This window comes from Notamacropus eugenii, chromosome 6 (assembly GCF_028372415.1).
Source record: "Notamacropus eugenii isolate mMacEug1 chromosome 6, mMacEug1.pri_v2, whole genome shotgun sequence".
In the NCBI taxonomy this organism is placed as follows: Eukaryota; Metazoa; Chordata; class Mammalia; order Diprotodontia; family Macropodidae; genus Notamacropus; species Notamacropus eugenii.
This window is the reverse complement of record NC_092877.1, coordinates 50057679-50079210: the sequence shown is the minus strand read 5'-3', so window position 1 is coordinate 50079210 and position 21532 is coordinate 50057679. Positions and strand designations below refer to the sequence as shown.

The following is a 21532-nucleotide window of genomic DNA, read 5'->3' as shown; positions in this document are numbered from 1 at the left end:
TTTCTTTTCATTAGCTCCCTTGATATTCTGGACCTTTTGTTCTTCCAAATTAATTCTGATATTATTTTTTCTAGCTCTAGAAAATAATTATCTGACAAAGTGCAAAATGGATAATTTTGATTACATTAAACTGAAGTTTTTGCACCACCAAACCTAATGCAACCAAGATTAGGAGGGAAGCAGAAAAGTGGGAAAGAATTTTTGCTAACTAGTATCAGTGATAAAGCCCTCATTTCTAAAATATATAGAGAACTGAGTCAAATTTACAAGACTACAATTCATTCCCCAATTGATAAATGGCCAAAGGCTATGAATAGACAGTTTTCAGAGGAAGAAATCAAAGCTATCTATAATCATAAGAAAAAATGCTCTAAATCACTATTGATTAGAGAGATGCAATCAAAACAACTCTGAGACACCACATCATATCTATCAGATTGGCTAACATGACAAAACAGAAAGATGATAAATGTTGGAGAAGATGTGGGAGAGTTGGAACACTAATTCATTGTTGGTGGAGCTGTGAGTTGATCCAACCATTCTGGAAAGCAATGTGGTACTATGCCCAAAGGGCTACAAAAATTTGCATACTCTTTGACCCAGATATATCTCTTCTAGGACTGTATCCCCAAGAGATCATAAAAATGGGAAAGGGTCCCACATGTACAAAAATATTTATAGCAGCACTCTTTGTGATGGCCAAACACTGGAAACCAGGGGAATGCCCATCAACTGGGGAATGGCTGAATAAATTATGGTATATAAATGTAATGGAATACATTTCTAATAAGAAATGATGAACAGGAAGACTTCAGAGAGGCCTGGAAAGACTTATATGATCCGATGCTAAGTGAAAGGAGCAGAACCAGGAGAACTTTGTTCACAATAACAACCACAGTGAGTGAGGAATTTTTCTGGTAGACTTAGTATTTCACTGAAATGCATGGACTTAAAAAATTTCCATTGGACTCAAGGCAAAATGCCTTCCACATAAAGAGAAAGAACTATGGAACTGGATCACAGAAAAAAAGACCATTTTTTTGTATTACGTTATGTTTTGTTTTATGGTTTCCCCCATCCATTTTAATTCTTCTATGCAACATGAGTCTAATAGGAACGTATGTGTAGAACCTATATAAGATTGTACACCATCTCAAGAAGGGAGTGCGGAGGGAGGAGAAATAAGGGGGAAGGAGTAGAAAAAAATCTAAGATATATCGAAGTGATTGTTGAACACTGAAAACAAATAAAATAATTCAATTTTTAAAAATATATGATCTTGCACAACACAATAAAAGATAAAAAAAATAATTCCAATCTAGGCAGCCCTTATATTTTGTAGATGTGTTCAGAGAGACTTAAACAGATCTCCATCTAATATCTTGCCTTCTTATTCAGTCTTTGAAAACCCTGAACACAGACTCAATTAGCATTTTGTCTTCCATCGTCTAAAAGGTATTTATTGGCTTAAAAAAAAAAAAAGGCAGTAAAAACAGACAGTAAAGGATAAATAATATACAATACATAGGGTACATGCTTGGGAAAAGGGTTTAAAAGTATATGTTATATTCATTATTTTACAGTAATTATTTTCCCCAAATAAATTGTGGGGAAAAATCTGGTTACTACATACATACAGGTCTACCAAATGGTACTAACATTGCTGGCATCATTATCCTTCCACGATGTGGTTATTAATAAATCCCACTCTGGTCAGAGTAAATGGTACAGTCTGAGTCCAAAGACAAAATCTATGAAATGCTGTACTTGAACTCTCATCTCTAATCAATCACTGAGCCTTTCCTCCTGTTTCACCCTGCCAATTCTTTGTCTTCAAGCCCAGCCACTGAGTCCCCTCCTCACTTCTCCACCTTCACTCCTCCTTGCCTCCTTTGCTCTGGTCTCTGATGAAGAGGTGGGCCTTTCTCACTGCCAAGGTCAGCTCCCTGGTTGTATCCTTACTTCTGTCTCCTCCAGCCTTCTTCAAGTGCTGGCCCTGCTTCTCCCTATCTAGAGGATCATTCCCTACTACTCACAAAGTACTCAAGTCTCCATCATCCTTAATTTAAAAAAAAAAAAAAACTGTATCTGAACTTTGCTCCCCCAGCAAGCAAAATGTCTTTGTCGTACTTTTCAGTCAAATTCCTAAGAAACATTATGGGAGGAGCCCCCTACTTCACCATCTCCTCTTCAATCCCTAGAAATTTGAATTTTAATCCTATCACCTTAAAAATCAAGCAAGCACCAATTAATTGCCCAGCACTAAGGATAAAAAGATAAGAATGAATCCGTCCCGTCCAGAAAACAATGGAATAGATAGAGGCACACCAATTCGCAGTGGAGTCATGAATTGGTCCAATTATTCTGGAAAACCACTTAGAACTATGAATAAAAAAAGCATCAAACTTTTAACCTTAACTCAAGACACTGCACTGCTCGGTATATGCCCATCACCTAGCTCTAGCTCACCTTTCCAGCCACACTATACTCTTTGCCATGCATTTTCCATCTCCCATCTGTGCACATTTGCCCAAGCTCTCCTCCACCACCTGGAGGATATATTCCCTCTTCAACCCTTTCCTTCTGACAACCCTCAAATCCTCCTGATTTGTCCTCCTTAATGTTCCTTCTTCTCCCTTTCTGTACCTAGCACTAACGTATCTTTGTGCACGCTGAATCCCTTCTAGGCAGAGAGCTGGTTTTCCCAGTGCCTGGCACAGGTAAGTGCTTAACAAATGTTGTTGGATTGAAAGTGACAAGTTGGAAAGCAAGCACTCTTAGGTAACATTTAAGATTAAGTAATTTTTAAGGTAAATGAGATATTTCCTAGAATGCGGTTTACCTTGTGAAGGAGATCTGAAGTCCTCTTCAGATGTAGCAGTCCCTATCTTGACATCTGCACACAAGTCATCCTTCTGGGGGAGTTCACAGCCAGTGGTTAATGTTGGACTAATTTGACTGCTTGTGTCAACTGAAGTGTCTGAAGAACTTTCTCTTTTCTCCTAAAAATAGTTTCAAAGTTAAATCTTGGTCCTGCAGAACCAAATAGCATGTGATGATCATGAGTTCTCTCTCTAAAAACTGAAAACAGCAACTTAAACATTAATTGAAGGTCTTCCACAATGTTTACTCCATAGGAACAGTATGCAAGGTCAATCCCTCAACAAGCATTTACCAAAGGGCTACTACAGTCCAGGTACTGAAGATACAAATACAAAGAACAGAAATGATTCTAGTTATCAACAGGCAAAGGGTTACACAGATCACGTGTGCTAATGGGTCTGAGAAAATGCTCTTCCCTCTCCCAACCAAACACCTGGGAGGCTACCATATAAAGGATTCACATTCTTTCCCTTCAGGCATGGCTCCTCAAAACTTCCTCCTGATATACAAATAAAACTGGAAGGGGAAACAATTCTTGTAATTAATTTAACAGTGGATTCCATGGTCCAGATGAGCTGGCCTATTTCAAAGTCCTCTCACACCCCAGATGTCATCTCCCATCCATATCTTGGGCACACTGCCCCTCAGGACCAAACAAAAGCACACCTAGTTTTAGTTAACTTTTCATTCAAGCACCTATTTGAGGCCTTTCCTGGTCCCTACTGGTTTACCAGCGCTTCCCTACAAAAAGGGATTTTGTATCTATTTTACGCGCACATACATACGCACTCACGCTTGGTTCCTATCCCTGTTCCCCCCGCCCATGCCCCAAAGACAATGTGATCAATTCTTTGAGGTCATGCAATAGTTCATTTTTAACTTTGAATCTTCATCTCCTAGTAAAGTTCCTAGAAGAAAGTACTTAAAATGCTTGCTAATTCTGGCTTAAATTAGTTCTAAAGAGAATACCATGGAGGACATGAGATTTTTAAGTCACAGATAGGGGGGAAAAATAATCAAAAATAAAATGTGGAATACTAATCAGGAAGGAAGGCAACAATTGGCATTTTTTGTTTAGAGCTTCCCAAGATTTAAGTAAAGGTTCATGCTGCCTAAACAGAGAAGAGACATAGGTGGAACTCAACTTGCTGGATAACTGCTAAAGTCATTTTTAAAATACTGGCATAAGCTTAGAGGCAAACATCTTTCTTTAGACTGTGGTTAATTTGCAATTATGATAACAGCCTGCTGGTTTACACTGAGACAACAGGATAAGTACAAACTGTATTAAATAAAAATAAAATATAGAATATACAACATCCACTAATCCACAAACAGGATTCACAGAAGAGTGACTTCTGTCAACTTTTGGTATCTGTTCACACATTTTAAGAGTTCTCATTTCGAAAAAAATGATAGGATAGAGAAAAAAAGTTTTTCAATTGATTTAAAAAAAACAGGAAGAAATTTCTTGATGATCAAACAATGATCCTGAACATTCTACCATTATCTAAGAGGGTGTGGAGGGAGCATGGGAGGCAACAGAAGCACAGTATGAACACTGCTTATATACACTCCTATGTGTGTATACATACATATACGTATACACACACACAAGTATGCATTTGTATAAAATAGAATGCTATTATCTAAACAAAGATCCCGTTACATATAATAAACACACAAAGTATCTCTACAGTTACACTATATAGTGACAGGTACTGGAGAGCATCTGCCTTTACCTGTCAACAGCAATGAAAAGATCCCCTAGACCAGATAATAACCTAATATTCTCAATGAAGAACACAGTGTGGAGAACCCTTTGTGGTCTCTCTACCTTGTTATAATGAAGTACGCCATACCTGATCCCCTGCTACCAAAGTTTCTGTTCCTACTAGAAGCACAGATTCAGCAGAGGCAACAGGCGTAGTAACCTGCCTGAAGACAATATAAGAAGAATAGTCAATAGAGATTTGAAATTTACCATGTTAGCCTAGAACATACTAATAAAAGTTTGGTTATACTTGTATCAATCTAGGTTGGCTACTCAAGGACAAAGGGAGAGCCAGCTGGAGAGAGACTATTAAAGTTATAGATCTATCGGTAAAATAATTTTGATGTCACTTCTCATACTAGACTTACTAAATGAGTATTTTTAATTAGACCACAGAAAATGAACTTACTGTGGCAAAAAAAAAAAAAAAGCAGTATAACAATTCTAACCACACTCTTAAATATCAACTATGATAGAAATATAGTAGGCCCCACATTTATTCATAATAGATTACTAATCAGAAGTTGAGTAAGTCTTCTACAAAAATTCATATTAAAGAATCATATTTATTTACAAATGCCATTAGATTCCAATAGCTGTAATCTCCAAAGCAGAATAATTAAAATGCCAAAGTCAGCTCACATGGCAAGCCTTTTTCCTCCCTCAATAGTCAGTTTTTACTCTCTCAATAATAAATTTAGCTCGAACTTTTCTGGAAAGGAAATGAAGTTTGCTATTTCTAGAGATAAGTTCAGAATTTGATTAACATAGCAAATGAATTTTATAAACTACAAACAACATTTTAGTAATAATGTGAAATTCTTCTAGAAATCCCAAGATTCTAATGATAAACTAGAAAGCCTACCCATTAAGGAACTTTACTTACTGATTTCTAGGTATGTCATCAATAACAGTCCCACTAGTCTGCTCCCCACTGGAAGGACAGTCCTTCTGAGCGATGTGATCCTCCTGAAGCTGAGTGGTTTCATTACTAGATTTCTGCTGATCAGAAATGGAAGGCTTAGATTTTTTTCCAAATGGGTTAAAGTTTGGATCATTAAGCTTGTCCCAATCTAAATTATAAGATCCCTTTGGAAGAGGGTCCATATTTTCTTTATCCTGACATTTGCTTTCCTTTGCCAAGTTTTTTGTTACTTTCTCCTGGGATGCAGAAGGTTTCTTGGAAAAGGGTTTAATGACAGGGCCCTTCCTTAGTTTACTTGGTGGTGGTCTGACAGTAATGGTATCAGAAAAGTCAAATTCCAGTTTTATAGGCTGGTCTTTCAAAGACCCAACCACTTGCACAGGCTTCTCTTCTACAACGGCAAGGTTTGGTGATTCAGAATCACTCATCTTTTTTTCATCATTGTTGAGAAAGTCAGAGTTACAAGCTAGCAAATGTGTTGATACACCCGCAGACTGGATATCATGTGCTGTATTAGAAACTGGTTCTTCAGGCTGTCCAGAGTCCAAAGATAACTTCTCTTCTTCCTTACTGGATACCACTTCATTCATAATAAGATTCTGGGTTACCACACTGCCATCAGACTCATCCTTTAAAACTGATTCTCTATTTATTTCATTAGTACTTTTGTCAGTCAGTGAAGCAGATCTTACATTATCATAACTTCTCTCTGAGATTTTTTCAGGGCTTCTAGAAGATTTTATTCCTGGGGAGCCTTTAAAGCCTTCAGAAATCGGTGGAAAGGTATCATCCAATGAGTAACAGTTAAATTCTTCTAAAACAATTTCAGAGTCAGTTACTACTGGAGACTTTAATGAACTTTCAAAAGACCTCGGAATCTGGGACAAATTTACAAATGGATCGAGATCCTCCAGACCATCCAAGTCAATACTGTAGCAGCCACTGCTTTTCACTGGCAGTAGATCATCTGGATAAGAGGCAGGATTTGTTTCTTGTTTTTGAAGATCTTCAATCATAGTTTTCCTATCAACTTCCTTGGCTACCTGCTGATTTCTTTCAGAAATTTTTAAAAAATTGTAAAAAAAAAAAAAAAAAAGCTTCAAGATTAATTTTTAATTCATTTGAAAGAAATTATTTATAAGTATACTAAATATACCTGTCCAAATCTCCACTTGGCATAGAGATTTAACCTACAATACAATGCTACTCAGAAATAACATTTATAGGTAATGTCACCTGTGACAGACAGGTGTGCCAGATGCTTGGCACTGACATCATTTACAGATATACTTTGGAGCCAGACATTCAACTAGTTCTACATATAATTTTCTCTCTCATTAAGCCCAAATTTCTACATCCTGTTCACCTTTGAAGCTTCCCTAAAACTAAAACAATTAAAACAGACTCAGATTATCAGCAAGATAGCAAACGTTTGGAGAAGAGTATATTAGTGTGTGTATGCCAGGGGCAGAAGCAAGGTAGGGGAAAAAAAAAAAAGAGAAAGAAGTGGGAACATGAAACTGAAACAGGAAACAGCTTGAGAACAGAGATATAACTGTAAAATGAGACTACAGAATTGTTAGTAGAACAATGCAGGAATATAATTTGTGGAGAACAGCTGAAGGCTCCCTTCACTCCACCCAAACATAGGATTCCTGATTGCTTTCTACTAGCAAATAAATTTCCATGTTATGAGCTTTGGAACTAAGTCAATTGTGATAGGTCATAGTATACCAATCAATATTTGATCAAGATATGGTGTTGCAATCAAGAAAAAGCTGTCACCTCATCTCTATTACTCCTATATCTAGCCAAAAGAAGTTGAAATTAGATCACAATGGCTTGTGCAAAACTTACTTTTCATATCTTGATGCAGGAGGGTGAGAATTCTTTAAATCATCTGTACAATCATCCAGAGTAAAAGAGTTCTCAATTTTACCTGTCATGCTCGGGCTCAAAATTCTATTTGTCTGTGGATCCCGCAAAGGAGTTTGAAATGTTACCTGTTTATATAGAAAGGAAAGGGAGAGAGAAAGAGTTTACTCTTAAATAATTCAAGGCCTTCTACAATAATGTTAGCACCATTCCTGTTTCTCTCATTAGAAAAAAGTAGGCCCCCAAAAAAGAGGATGGAAGATAATGTTTTTAAACACAAAAACAGCACACACTTACTTTCATAGGTTTTGCTATATTTTTTGGTGGCACATTTTCTTTCTGAGATGTACGAAAAATTGATGATCTTCCTGTCAGCTCCGGGGGTGAAAACAGGAAGTCACAAGTTTCTGCAGTTATATCACCACAAACATTTTCGTCATTTAAGATCTGCAGACTCATTCTGGAAAAGCAAACCATTCATATAACAATGCAAGGAATAGTCACAGAAACAGCTGGTCTTTCAGATAATCTCAACAGGAATAGAAAGAGCCAGTTTAACCATACAAATCTGACTGCTAACATGATTCAGAGCATGATATTCTGCGTAGGCATGGGAGATACAGTTTCTCAGTTCAGTAATTAATGCCTTTGGCCTTTATTGACAAGAAAGGTAGAACTGTAAAATTTACTCAAATCTGCCTTCACATCACTCAGACTCGATGAACTAACCATGGGCTTTTATTTAAATGACAAAGTTACCTACCCAACTGCACTACCTATCTTGCCTTCAGACTTCAAATATAACCTCTACCAAGAGGACAAAGCTTCTTAGAAGGACTCAGCAAAACTGCTTTGGAATGTAAGAGTCATACTCCGTTTTCTAGTTCTCAGTAATCAAGTGACCCAATTTTCAAAGAGAAGAGGAGAAGTTCTACAACTATATATTAGACCTCCATCACTCCACTACTTAAACTCCCCTGGCTGGTTCTCTATTGAATCCATTATAAAATACAAACACCAGTTTGGCTTTGAAAGCTCTTTACCACCTGGCCCCAATCTACCTTCACAGGCACATTATAAATTATTCCCCTTTCCAAATTCTACATTCCAGCGCAGTTAACTTTCCTCACCCACTGCACTCCATCTCCTATATGTCAATATCTCAAGACACTCCTCCTTCCTCACAAAATACTTCACTTTCTTCAAGATGCAACTCAAACACCCCCTTCTACTTGAAGCTTTTCCTGATCCCTGTACTTTCCTACTTCTATTCTCTTTATATTTAATCTGACCATATGTATACATTTCTTGCCATCACTGTTAGAAAGTAAGGTCTTTCCCAGTAGGATTATTTCATTTGCTTCCTAAGCACGTGGGGTTCAGTGGTCAACAAGTATTTGTTAAGTGGCCATCAGTCGGGGAATGGCTGAAAAGTCATAATGTATGATTGCGAGAGAATATGATTGTGCTATAAGAAATGAAGAGCTGGATCATTTCAGAAAAACCTGAAAAGACTTGCACGTACTGATGCACAGCGAAGTGAGCAGAACCAAGAGAACACAATAACAGCAATATTGTACAATGATCAACTCTGAATGGCTTAGCCATTCTCAGAAACACAAAAATCTAAGACACCTCGGGAGGACTTACGATGAAAAAGGCTATCAATGTCCAGAGAAAGAGCATATGGAGTCTGAATGAAAATCAAAGCATACTTTTTATATTTAAATTTTATTTTTCTTGGGGAGGGAAGGGGGTTAGCCTACATTTTCCTTCATGACATAACTAATACGAAAATGTCTATGATGACGCTCAGCTAACTCACAGAACAACATTATTATGAACAAGTATGAAGCACTCATAATAAATAACTTCATCCTTAAGCCTAGATCATACAAACTAAGATAAAATCTAGGAGTTAGTAAAATTTGCAGAGGGTAAAATTAAAGAACCTGAAGTCACTGATATAGGAAAGTGATTGTAGAACACTGAAAACAAATAAAATAATTTTTAAAAAAGTATATATGTAGCCTCAGTAAGAACTGCAGGTGTAACTAATCATGAGTACTCCTAAGTAGAAGCATAAAATAAAGTTAAAAAATACTGTGGCAGAAGGAAATTGAGAGTTATTAAAAAGGCACTGGAACATTATATCACTGTCTAGTAGTAACAGACCACAGACCAAGGCTTCTTAAACTTTTTCCACCCATGACCTCTTTTCATGTTTCAGCAGCGTGGGAAGGCATGCACAGTGCACGTTGTGTGTTCAAAACAATACAAACACCTCAGATTCATTATGAAGTTGATTTTTAATTAAAATTTGGTCGTTGCCAAAATCTTTTACTGTTGCCAAAATCTTTTACTGTTGCCAAATTTTTCAAGACTCCATATGCTATCTTGACCCAGTTTAAGAAGCACTACTATAGACAACCTAGATACCATATTGCACAAAGGAAAAAAACAAGTTGTAGGAGGGAATCTGAAAAACAAAATGAAAAATTGAAAGCAAAAGTTAAAAGGTAGCACAAAGAACAAAACAAACATTAATCAAAAATTTTACTAGAGACTTGAAAGACAAAAAAACATTAAGAGAGTACACCTTAAGAGTACTGTACACAGAAAATTTCTGGCTCTCTACATGGTTGCAAGAATTCCAACACAATGAAATAGCAAGTTGGGGCAAATTAGAAGTCAGTTCTGTGTTTAATCACCTCATGCCAAGCATTCATAGTCTGAATCATTGATTTACACAGAAAGTTTAAACACTCAACAAGAAAACAACATACTGGATGAGGAGCAAAAAAATGGTCCTCATTAAAGCAGTTAAGCCAAAGGGCATTTACACCGATTACCTCTGTGGCAGTCGTTCAGTTCCACACATGCTAAAGATACGTAAAACAGATCCCAATGTAGGGACATTGCTAGGGTATTTGATATCTATGTGGAAAATGGTTCTCACTTACAACACACCATCAACCATGCAACACCAGCAACTGATAAGTGTGGCATTGTTCAGGAAGACAGTTTAAGTCCATTACAATCCTGCCTAGTCTTAAATCCATTATCTTCTCTCCTATTTAAGTAAAGCTTCAAATTTAAAAGGGCATCAAACCAAAATATCTTCATACACAGTAAACAGCTCCCGTCAGCTTGTGCCACTTTTCTCTAATCAAAACATCACCTATCTGATAAGTGTAAAATTTTTAATGTACAACAAGGAAAGGTACAAACTAAAGCCTCTGAGCTTGAACACGGAAATGAAATTGAACCAATGAATTAAGGCAATACTTACAATACTTTGATCTCCCTTCAAGCAAGACACATCTAGCATAAGTTGTTTGTCTTTCATTCTCAAAGGGGACCATGACATCAGGAAGGTGATGCCATGACTTGCAAGTGAATTAGATTTAAATGAGGGAGGGCTGTGCAAAATCATCAGCCTCACTTTCTCGTCCAGAACCATCCGGGGGGTCCAATGGCAAGATGCAAATAAGGACAAATGGAGACAGCCCCACTGCAGTGGGAAACCATGGCCATTTTAAGCTCAGATCGTTCCCGGGCATCAGTTTGACTAAGGCAGCACACATTCAGTGATTCAGGCTAAGTAAGAAATAAGGCAAAGAATGACCTCTTTAACCTAGTCAAAAAAAAAAAAAAAAGATATACATACATACATACACACACACACACACACACACACACACACACACACACACGTTGATAGATAGATAGATATCTTGGAGGGGAAGACCCTCAGGGTTTCTAGCCAAAACACAAACAACTGGCTTTCATTCTGAGCAATCAGGGCCCAAATAATGAGGCACTGGGTGTGAGCTGCTGCCCATAGAGGTATCCAGACTTAGTAATCAAAGAAGATAATTCAATCAATCAACCAATATTTATTAAGTATCTACTATGTGCCGGGTACTATGTTAAGCACTATACAAAAAGAGGCAAAAGATAGCCCCTGCCCTCAAGGAGCTTACAGTCTAATGGAAAAGACAACATGCATGCAAACAAACACATACAAAACAAGCTATAGAAAGGATGAATAGGAGATATTAACAATGGGAAGGCATTAGAAGTAAGAGGAGTTGGGGAAAGCTTTCATTAAAAAAGTGGGATTTTAGTTAGGACTTAAGAGGAAGGTGGGGAGGGCAGCAGGTGGAGCAGAGAAGGAAGAATGTTCCAAGAATGGGGCACTGAGATGGAGCGTCAGTAAGGTAGAAAAAGCCTGTGGGGCATGAATGGTTGACTTTGAATGTCATAAACAACATTCTGTATTTGCTCCTAGAGGCAAAAGAGAACCACTGGGGTTAAATGAGTAGGGGGATGACAAGATAATACATAATGAAGCATCCCGTAGGTTACAAAGATTGGATCTCCTACCAAATGCTTAGCAAGACAAGACCTGGTAGTTGAATTATACATCAGAATCAGATACATTACACTGACCCATAAAAAACTTGAAAAGGTGTCACCATGACAAAAATCAATCAAGTATTTTAAGTATGTAATCTGTGCTAGGCACTGTGATAGGTGTTAGGGATACAAAAAACCCCCAAAATGAAATGGCTCCTGTCCTCAAAAATCTTACATTCTAGCAGAGGAGGGGACAGGTACAGGTTAGGTATATAAGGCAGATAATACATTAACCTTGGAAGACAAGGCAGGATTAGTAGCTGGAGGCTGAGGAATTGGGTGGGGGAGGCCCAAGAATGGAGGGGAGCAGGGCACAGAGATCAGGAAACTTCCTACAGAAGGTAACTTTTGATCGGAGTCTTGGAGAAAATCAGGGGCTCCCAATAAGCCAAGGTCAAAAGAATGTCATTTCAGTAGTAGGAGAAAGATCTTACTTGGAAAAGGTCCACCTGAAAGTTTGGTTAAGAGAAGGCAAACAAGCTAAACACAAACAGTTTATTCACTTTTAAGCTAGCTTATTACATGATCACGGAGCCAGAAAAACTTTTGACTGACTAATACAAGAATGACCAGGCTTAAATCGGTTTAGGACAATCCAAAGTTGTCTGTGTCCTTCTGATTTATGGTCTGGATGAGTGATTAACTATAACACAAGAAAGGAATTTCTTAATTGGATAGGTTGTAAATACAATAAGAGAAGAGACTTGAGAAGGTGTTGAGTGAAGTTACAACTCAGAACATCTGTGTTTTCTCTGTCATTAACATGTTGTAACATAGTACATGTCCACAAGATAATAAAAAAAAGTCCCACTATTCAAGATAGTATCTCAGGTTCAGGGTCTCAAAGTATGCTAAGTCAGCCCCATCTGCCCTTGTTGACATAGGAAGAGGTATTCTCTGCGTTTACTTCAGAGAACAAAGAGACTGTTAGGTCCAGGCTCTTCTTCAAGCTCTGGCCCTTATTAAAGTCCAAAAATGATATTAAATATTATCAATACTTACAGACAAACACAACCTCTCAAAGCCTCAGTTTCCTCCTCTGTAAAATGAGGATAATATCCTTGCCCTACTTAGCTAACAAGATTGTTGTGAGAAAAATATCCTGCAAACTTTAAAGCACTGGAGATTATAAAGAAAGGAAGCAATTTGTTCATGGTCACACAAATTAAGTGGCAGAGCCAGGATGTGAATTATTTGAATTTTTAAAAATCAATCATTTTATCCAAAACTTACTGATTCGACCTTTAAAACATCTTTTGCATCAATCTTTCTCTCTAGTTGAAGCTTTTATTACACTCACCTGGACCAACCTCCTAATTGGTCTTCCTGCTTCCAGGTTCTTCTCTCTCCAATTCATGCTCTATGCAGATGCAAAAATCATCTTACTAAGACAGATCTAATCATGTCCCTTTCCTGCTCAAAATTTCTAATGACTTCCTACTGCCTCTAGTATGAAACACATGCTACTTCATTTAAAGCCCCCTATAATCTGACTCCAACTTAACTTTCCAGTCTTTTTTTCCCCATGTTATTTCCCTTTTGAATTTCCAACCAAATTGAACCAGTAACTATCCACAAAACTCAACAAACCAATTGCCCATGCCTAGAATGCACTCCCTTCAACTCTGCCTCTCAGAATTTTGACCTTCCTTCAATAATCAGCTCAAGTGCTACCTGCTCTGGGAAGCCTTCCCTGCTAGCCCAAGGTGCTAGTGGCTCTTTGGCTTCACAAATTACCTTATCTTTACTCATCTCAGGTGCCTATCGATCTTCCACCTAGGAGAAGGTAACAATAACTAACCATGTATAATAATAGTAACATTTACACAGCATCTACTATATGCCAAGCACTGTGCTAAGCTCTCTACAAATATCTTATTGGATCCCCACACCCTGGATGTGGATGCTACTATTATTCCCATTTTACAGATGAGAAACTGAGGCGGGAAAAAAGGTAAATGATTTGCCCACAGTCACACAAGCTAGGAAGTATCAGAGGATGGATCTGAAACCAAATATTTCTAATTCCCAAAGCACCTTAACATACATCATGCCTGTGAGGAAGATCGCCCCTGGGGCAACCAGCACTATGCCCTCAAAGATGTGAGTTCATGCTCATGAAAGCAAATCTTCTGTTAAGTGTACACCCAAATATCCTGAGCCCCCCAACTCAGTGTGAAGCTTGGGTTCCTAAAGTCATCTTGGATATAGATATTGTTATTACCAGGTTAACAGAAATCTAGGCAAAATAGAGCACAGAACCAGTAAAAGCTGGTTCTGACTGAAGAAAAAAAAAATTTTTTTTCCTGCTACTTCTGGCACAGAGTACTGCATTTCCCCAGCATTTCCAGTACGGCCCCCATGCCTAGAATGCTCTTTCTCTGCATCTTCACCCTCCTGCCCTCCCTAGCTTCCCTTTAAACCTTGGTTAAGGACCCACCCACCTTCTGCAAGAAGACTTTCCCAACACTTCTTAATTCTCGTGTCTTTCCTCTGAGACTGCTCCCAACTTATCCTGATTACATCGTGTTTGTATGACTTCTTTCCATTATACTGTGAGTTCCTGGAGAACACAGGACAGTTTTTTTGTTTGTTTATTTTTCTAAGCATCCCCAGAGCTTAGCCCAGTGTCTGGCACATAGTAAACTGGTGGTTAATAAATGTCAGTTGACAGAAAAGGAAACAAACATCAGGAATCACTCTCCAAATGAGTGTATTCCCACTCTCCTTCCCTAATCACTCCCAGAAAAGAGCCTTCCAAAACAGTCCTAGTAAAGGAGATCAAAATCAGGTGAAAATAGGATGAAATTCCCATCATCCTGTTGTGCTGAAGTCTTTCTCCTGGAGTTCACACAAAATAACTTGACAACCTAACACTTTTATTCAAATACAAAAGGCAGTAATTGTATCCACCTGTGAACAGTTCAGAGGGCATTAGAACAGTAAGAGAAGGAGAGCCAGAAAAACAAACAAACAAAAAAAGCCCTGGCCTGTTCATATTTTAACTCCGCAGAATTTTTTTCTAGAATTTTTTTTAGAATATCTTTTCTACAATATTTTTTCTAGAATAAGAACAATAACTAATAACTGGCGTTTATATAGAGCTCTAAGAATTGCCGAGTCCTTTACTGAGCCTCACAAAAACCTAGGGAGAAGTAGGTACAATTACTATCCCTTTTATGGACTGGGGGTAGGGGGTGCGGGGAATCAGGGTTTACTAAGCACCTACTGGGTTCCAGGCACAGAGACAAGCGCTTTACAATTGCCATTTGTGGTCCTTCCTATTTTATACATAAGACAACCAGGGCGAGCGGAGGGGGAGTGACTTGCCCAAGGTCACCCCGCCAGTAAGTGTCTGAGACCCGGTGCATTCAGCCTCAAAACAGGGAAACCTCGGCTCCGAGAGGTTAAGACACGTGCCCGGGGCTCCCAGCTCCTTAGTGCTAGAAACAGGACTTGAACTCGGGTCTCGCCGACACCAGGGTTGGCCCGGATGGATCCTGGGGCCTTTCCTCCTCTCCCCACCCCCACCGCTCCCCGCAGCTCGCAGAGACCCGGACTCGCCCGCCCTCCAGAGAGGCCTCGCCGCCTCAGACAGCCTTCCACTCGCACGGAGAAGGGCAGGGCCAGGGAGGCACGACGTTCCTACCTGCCAGGCTATGGCCCGCAGGTCGCGAGCGCGGACGAGGAAGGAGAAGGGCTCCCGAGAGAGGGACGGAGAAGCGCCGGGGCGCAGAGAAGCAGCAAGTCTGAGAGCCCCAAGCAACGGCGGCGACTATGCTTAGACAGCTCCTCCCCCGAGCCGCCGAGATTCAAATAGGAACGGTCGAGCTCTTTCAGCCAATCAGAGTGCAGATCAGGAAGCTCATGCGCAGAGGAGGACACGCGCAGACTCCGTTGCTTCCACGGGTGCGTAGCCGCTGAGCCCCGCCTCCTTCCCTGCGCTCCTTTGTCCGCGGGTACCTTCCAGTCGTTCGGAGGAAGTGGTAGTGCTGGGAGCCAATTGGCGCTTACGAAAGTTCCGTTTCCGGTCGCGCGGTAAAGGCTGGGAAATGAAGTCGAGAAGTGGCCCTGCTATGTAGGGAAGCTATAAAGATTCTATGCCATTAAAAAGATGCTGAAAATATGCGGCAAATGTGTATAAGCTACATCGTTTAAACGTACGAGTAATAATATTCGTTATAATGATAACTAGAGAAGTAGGCCTCCTGATGGGTGCCGCAGCTTTCAAACTTTTTGGTCTTTACCAGCTTCAAAACTGTTGAGGACCCCAAAGGATTTCTTTTAGTGGGACACAGCCTTCGCTACGTATTTAATTTTTGTATGTTTGCATATTTAATATAGATTTTTTACGTTTGAAATTAAAACTAACAAACTTAAAATCTTTATTAATTCAATTAAAACAACAGTAAACATTCGAAGTAACATAAACATTTTTATGAAAAATAACTTTTCAAAAAAGATTGAAGAGTGGCGTAATTTTACCTATTTTGCAACACTCTTTCATGTCTGACTTTAGTGGCAATCTGTGCTAACAGGAGGGAGCACTAATGTATTCACAGATACATTCCCCCCAAAACGAAAACTCACATTTCACTTTCCCCAGCTGGGAGTCTTGGCACTTCCCTGACACTTTCAAAGACACTTCCCAAAATTCTCCTTTACCAGGAGGATCAGAAAGGGAAAGTGATTTATCTAAGGTCACAAAGCAACTGAGCAGCCAAATTGTGATTGGTCACGAATGTCCTGACTTCTGGTCCTGGACTCTGTGATCTGCTATGCTGCCTTTTTCTTTCTTCTCAAATACAAACAGATAAAGCCAGATTCCCTGGCTTTATAAAGCCCATAAATTACACTCAAAGAGAACACTTTGCTCACTGTCCTTTAAAACCATGGCTGCATAACAAGTAATTGTAACTCAGAATGTGAAGGGGACTAATTTACCCATAAAACTGAAAGGACAACAATTAAAAATCTGAATTCAGCAATAAGTTGCTTTCAGGAAACTTTATAAAAGTGAGAGATAGACACAAAGATAAAATAAAAGGCAAGAGTAGAATTTAATGTGTAAAAAAAGCAGGAATAGTAATCATCTCAAAGTTAAAGTTAAAATAGATTTAATCAAAAGTGAAAAATACTCTGTGTCAGCAATATTATTCAATAGTTTTAGAGTGACCATTTAAAATACCTAGATTATATAAAATACCTGAGTGTATTCCTGCCAAAATAGACACCACAACTATATGAACATAAATATAAAATGCTTTTTATAGAAATAAATGCAGATCTAAATAATTGAAGTAATATTTATTGTTCATGGGTAAGTAAAGCCAATATAATTTTTAGAATGACAGTTTTACCTAACTAATCTCCGTATTCAGTGCCATCCCAACTAAATTACTAAAAAAAAATTATTGAGTTAAAAAAATATAACAAAGTTCATTTGGAAGAACAAAAGGTCAGAAACTTTAAGGAAACCTGGGGGAAAAAGATGTAAAGGAAGTAGATTTGGTAGTATCAAACCTTAAAGTGTAAGGTGAGAGCATTGTTGAAGTGTCAAAAAGATAATTTCAATTATTTTAAGTTGAAATTTTCTTCTATAAATAAAACCTATGTAGCCAAGAATGCAGAAAATCAGGAAAAAACTTTCATAGACAATCCCTCGGATAGGATGTAAACAGGTTGGAATATTGCTGTGATGTAGGAAATGATGAGCTGATTGATTTAGAAAAACATAGAGACTTAGACTTAGGAAGGAAGATGCTATACACCTTCAGAAAAACAGATGATGGAAGAAAATAAGCATAGTATGGTCTTACATATATATGTATTTTATATGGAAATTTGTCTTATATTGAATCCTCTCTTATGCTCAGCTATGTACATGGCAATAGTTTTTTTCTTTTCTAATTTTGTAATTTTAAGTTAAAAATAAAAAAATATTTAAAATTAAGTTTAGAATTTAAAAATTAATTTTTTAAATTTTAAATTAAAACAATAAAACAGCCATATAAAGAAAAGCAATTATATTAAAATACAGTAATCAAAATTTAAAAAAAAAAGACAAGTTCACAGACCCCCCGAATAAGGATCCTAATGATTTCCAATACTGTATCATTTTTGCTTTCCCGCAGAAGTAGCTTTTCACAGAGGAAGACGATAAAACTATATATGTCCATCAGACAAGTCACCACAAGAGGGCGATTCAGATAATGTATTTGGTCAGCATAGTGAAGAAATAATTCATAGAACTTTATAGCTGGAAGGGACCGCAGAAGGCTTTTTGTTCAGTCATTTCAGTCCTATCTGACTTTTTGTGACCCCATTTCGGGTTTTCTTGGCAAAGATACTGGAGTGGTTTCCTTTTCTAGTTCATTTTACAGATAAGGAAACTGAGGTAAAAGCAGGGTTAATTGACTTGCTTGGGTCACATAGTATTTGAGGCAGAATTTGAACTCAAGAAGTCTTCCTGACTCCAGGCCTCGAATTCTATCCACTAAGCCATCTGGGGCCATTTGTTCATATACTTCAGCCAAACTGGACTACAAAATTCAATATCATGCCACAGTTTTTGTTCTGTCTTGCTCATGTAGCAACACTTGGCCTCTCTTTTTTCAGTTTTTGATTCCTTTTGTTCTACACCACCATTATTTCTCAGTTCACTTCCCCACCACCGTTGACTTCTTTTGTCACCAAAGAAAAAAAAAAACAACTCAGCGAAACAAATTGGCACAACAACCAATCATGAAACATTCCATTCTAGTAGTCCCTGAACCTCAGACCAAAATTGGTGATACAGTTTATCAGATTTTGACTAATTTTTAGTGTCATTTTTGTTTACATGACTGTAGTCATCACATATATCATTTTCTTGTTTTTGCTTATTTCACTGTAGACATCAGTTCATACAAGTGTTCCTTTGTGTCTCTGAATTGGTCATATTCAAAAGAGAAATAGGGAGTCTGAATTAGGGTGATGGCTGGGTGAGTCAAGAGAAGGGGTGGCAATGTGAGAGTTATTGTGAAAACAGAACTATGAAGATTTGTTAACTGATTGGATCTGATGGGGTACAAGCCCAACCCAAGACCTTTTTCCCTTGGATCGGAAGAGTTGCTGGGAAGTCTGGCTTTTGGGGGATGGCTCCTTGGATTCCCCTTCCATTTCTCCCAGGCCACATACTCCCTATCTTCTATTTAGCATTTTTGATATGCCTCCCTTTGATCGTATTACCAGACACTCCTCTCTGGGTTTAATCTATCTAGACCACCCCTGGGACCTGAGATTACCTGGTGACACCTGGATTCTTCCCTCAGTCTTTTTCTGTATTTAAGTTCCATCTCGCCTCCATGAAGGCATTCAGATTCAGTCCAGCTCAGACTCTGCCTAGCTGAGATTCTATCTCGACTGCTTGTGAATACAAGTATTATAAATCTTAGGCTCCTAAAGAGTCAACCTAAGGTGGTGAATCTTTAATAAACTTTGGTTTTCTTTGATTTAAAGAAGTCTTGAGTCGAATTCATTTGAGCAGGACCTGGCGTGTCGGTATTTCAGGGTCCCCAGCACTCCTCAAACCTCATCAGATCCTTGGCCCTAAGGACAATAAGGAGTTGAGGAGACTGGGAGGTTGGTGCATGCAATTTCCACTGAAATAAGGAAGTTTGAGAGAGGGGAGGAGTTGGGTTTTTTGGTTGATTTTTTTCCTGGGGATGGTGGAGGGGAATAACGAGTTCTAGTTTGGACATGTTGAGTTGAAGATATCTGCAGGACATTCAGTTTGAAATTTCCTGTGGGGGATTAGTGATATGGGACTACAAGCTCAAGGGAGAGCCTGTGAGTCATTTGCATAGAGATGGCAGTTAATCTCAGTGCCACATCCTTTACATGGCCTTTCCTCATTTTCCCAGTTGTTTGTGTCTCTCCCAATTACTTTGTATTTATTTATCAAGAGCAAGCACTCTCAATTTGGTCTGTTTTCCAATGACTATCATAGATGCTCAATAAATGTTTGCTGGTTGACTTTTTGAATAACTGACTGCCTTTGCCTGCAAGGAATTTATACTATCCTAAGAGGATACAATATAGACACAAGTAAAGTTATTTTTTTTTTTACAAGTTAGTTTGAGGAGAGGAGAGAAGGCAGTAGTAAATAAGAAAATCCAGGTGACCTCTATTGAGGCCTTGAAGGAAGGTAAGGATTTGGAGATGCAAAAATGAGAAAGAGGGAACATTCCAGGCAAAAAGGAATGTGTGTACAAACACATGGGGGTGGAAGATGAAATGTCAAGTTTGTGGCATAGTTAATAGCCCATTTTAGCTGAAATGAAGTTCCTGAATAGGAATAATATGAAATAAAATTGAAAAAGTAGGGCGGGAGCCTGGTTGTAGGAGGCCTTAAATGCTTCTCCTAAAGGTCAGCAGTTCTCAACTTTTGTCTCAGGACTCCTTTATGCTTTTTAAAATTATTGAGAACTCCCCCAAGAGCTATTGTTAGAAGTGAAAGCACCTTGACATTATTATGAATACAATTTTAACCTCATAGAGCCCCCTGAAAGAGTCCCTGAAAACTAGAGATGAGCACTGGGGAGCTACAGAATGTTTTTGAGCAGAAAAGTAGCATCGTCCCACTCGTACCTTAGAAATTTTGGCAGCAGACCCATGTCTGTCTTACTCTGACCTCTCTAATCACCCTGCCCTATTCACATTGTCCTCTATTCCTGTAATGGACTCCCCTGATCTTTATCTCTCCAAATTCCTTTCTTCCTCCAAGGTTTACTTCAGGTATCACTTCCTTCCAAAGGCAGTCTCTCTCTCCTCAAATTCCTCAGAGCAGCATTGTTCCTGGATCCCTCCTCCGCTCTGATCACATTCTGCCTTATGGCAAAGTCAGCTGTGTTTTATTTCCTCAGATAATAAGTCCCTGTCTTGTCTGCCATTTTACCCTCAGTACTCATACAGTACTTTGGTCATATCAGTCAATTAACAAGCATTTAATTATGAAGGTACAAAATAAATTCAAGTTAATGCTTTGGGGGTTGGGGAGAGAAGGCAGGGGTGGGTGAGTGGAGAGACCACAGCACTTTGTCACTTGAGCAGAGTTTTGAAGCAAAGGAAGGATTCTAAGAGTCAGAGGGGAAGGGTAAGAGCATTCAAGACATAAGACACTAGTAGTCCTAACCATATGGCCAATAATGTGTTGAAAGAATGAATGAATAAAAATTCTTTGTAAGTTTGATTATCTAGGGAAAGGGTGGGGAACCTGCCGCCTCAAGGCCACATGTGGCCCTCTAGGTCCTGTGGTTGGCCTTCTGACCGAGTCCAAGTTTTACAAAAGAAATCCTTTTATTAAAGGGATTTGTTTTGTGAAGTTTGGATTCAGTCCAAGGGCTGAACTTGAGAAGCTAGAGGGTCACATATGGCCTTGAGGGGGCGGGTTCCCCACCCCTAAAGGGTTTTAGTTATCTAGGAATAGTGTGGCACTGCGGAAAGAGTCCTGGATGGGTTCTAATTCCTCCTATCTCAGCCTTTCTGCTCTCTGCCTCAATTTCATCTTCTGTAAAACACCAAAGAGTAGAACAGCTGATTTCTTAAGTACATATACTCAGAAAATGTCAGAGCCTGAATGGAGTTTGGAAATCAGCTGGTTCACTCTCTAT

General features: G+C 38.8%; 1 protein-coding gene across 2 annotated transcripts in view; it reads right to left on the bottom strand.

Annotated features, from left to right (window-relative positions):
* The window catches only part of TACC3 (transforming acidic coiled-coil containing protein 3), a 30016-nt gene extending 14241 nt beyond the window's left edge, over window positions 1-15775 (bottom strand). Inside the window, exons 1-7 of one of the 2 annotated variants that reach the window (XM_072619989.1) lie at window positions 15529-15666; window positions 13180-13239; window positions 7755-7917; window positions 7440-7585; window positions 5544-6635; window positions 4746-4821; window positions 2843-3002 (exon numbers count right to left, since the gene is read on the bottom strand). In XM_072619989.1, coding sequence (XP_072476090.1) covers window positions 2843-3002; window positions 4746-4821; window positions 5544-6635; window positions 7440-7585; window positions 7755-7916 — 1636 coding nt within the window. In that variant the 5' untranslated portion in view covers window position 7917; window positions 13180-13239; window positions 15529-15666. Of the gene's footprint in view, window positions 1-2842; window positions 3003-4745; window positions 4822-5543; window positions 6636-7439; window positions 7586-7754; window positions 7918-13179; window positions 13240-15528 lie in introns of both variants that reach the window. The other variant, XM_072619988.1, reaches the window with a different exon arrangement.
* Between the last annotated feature and the right edge of the window lie 5757 nt (window positions 15776-21532).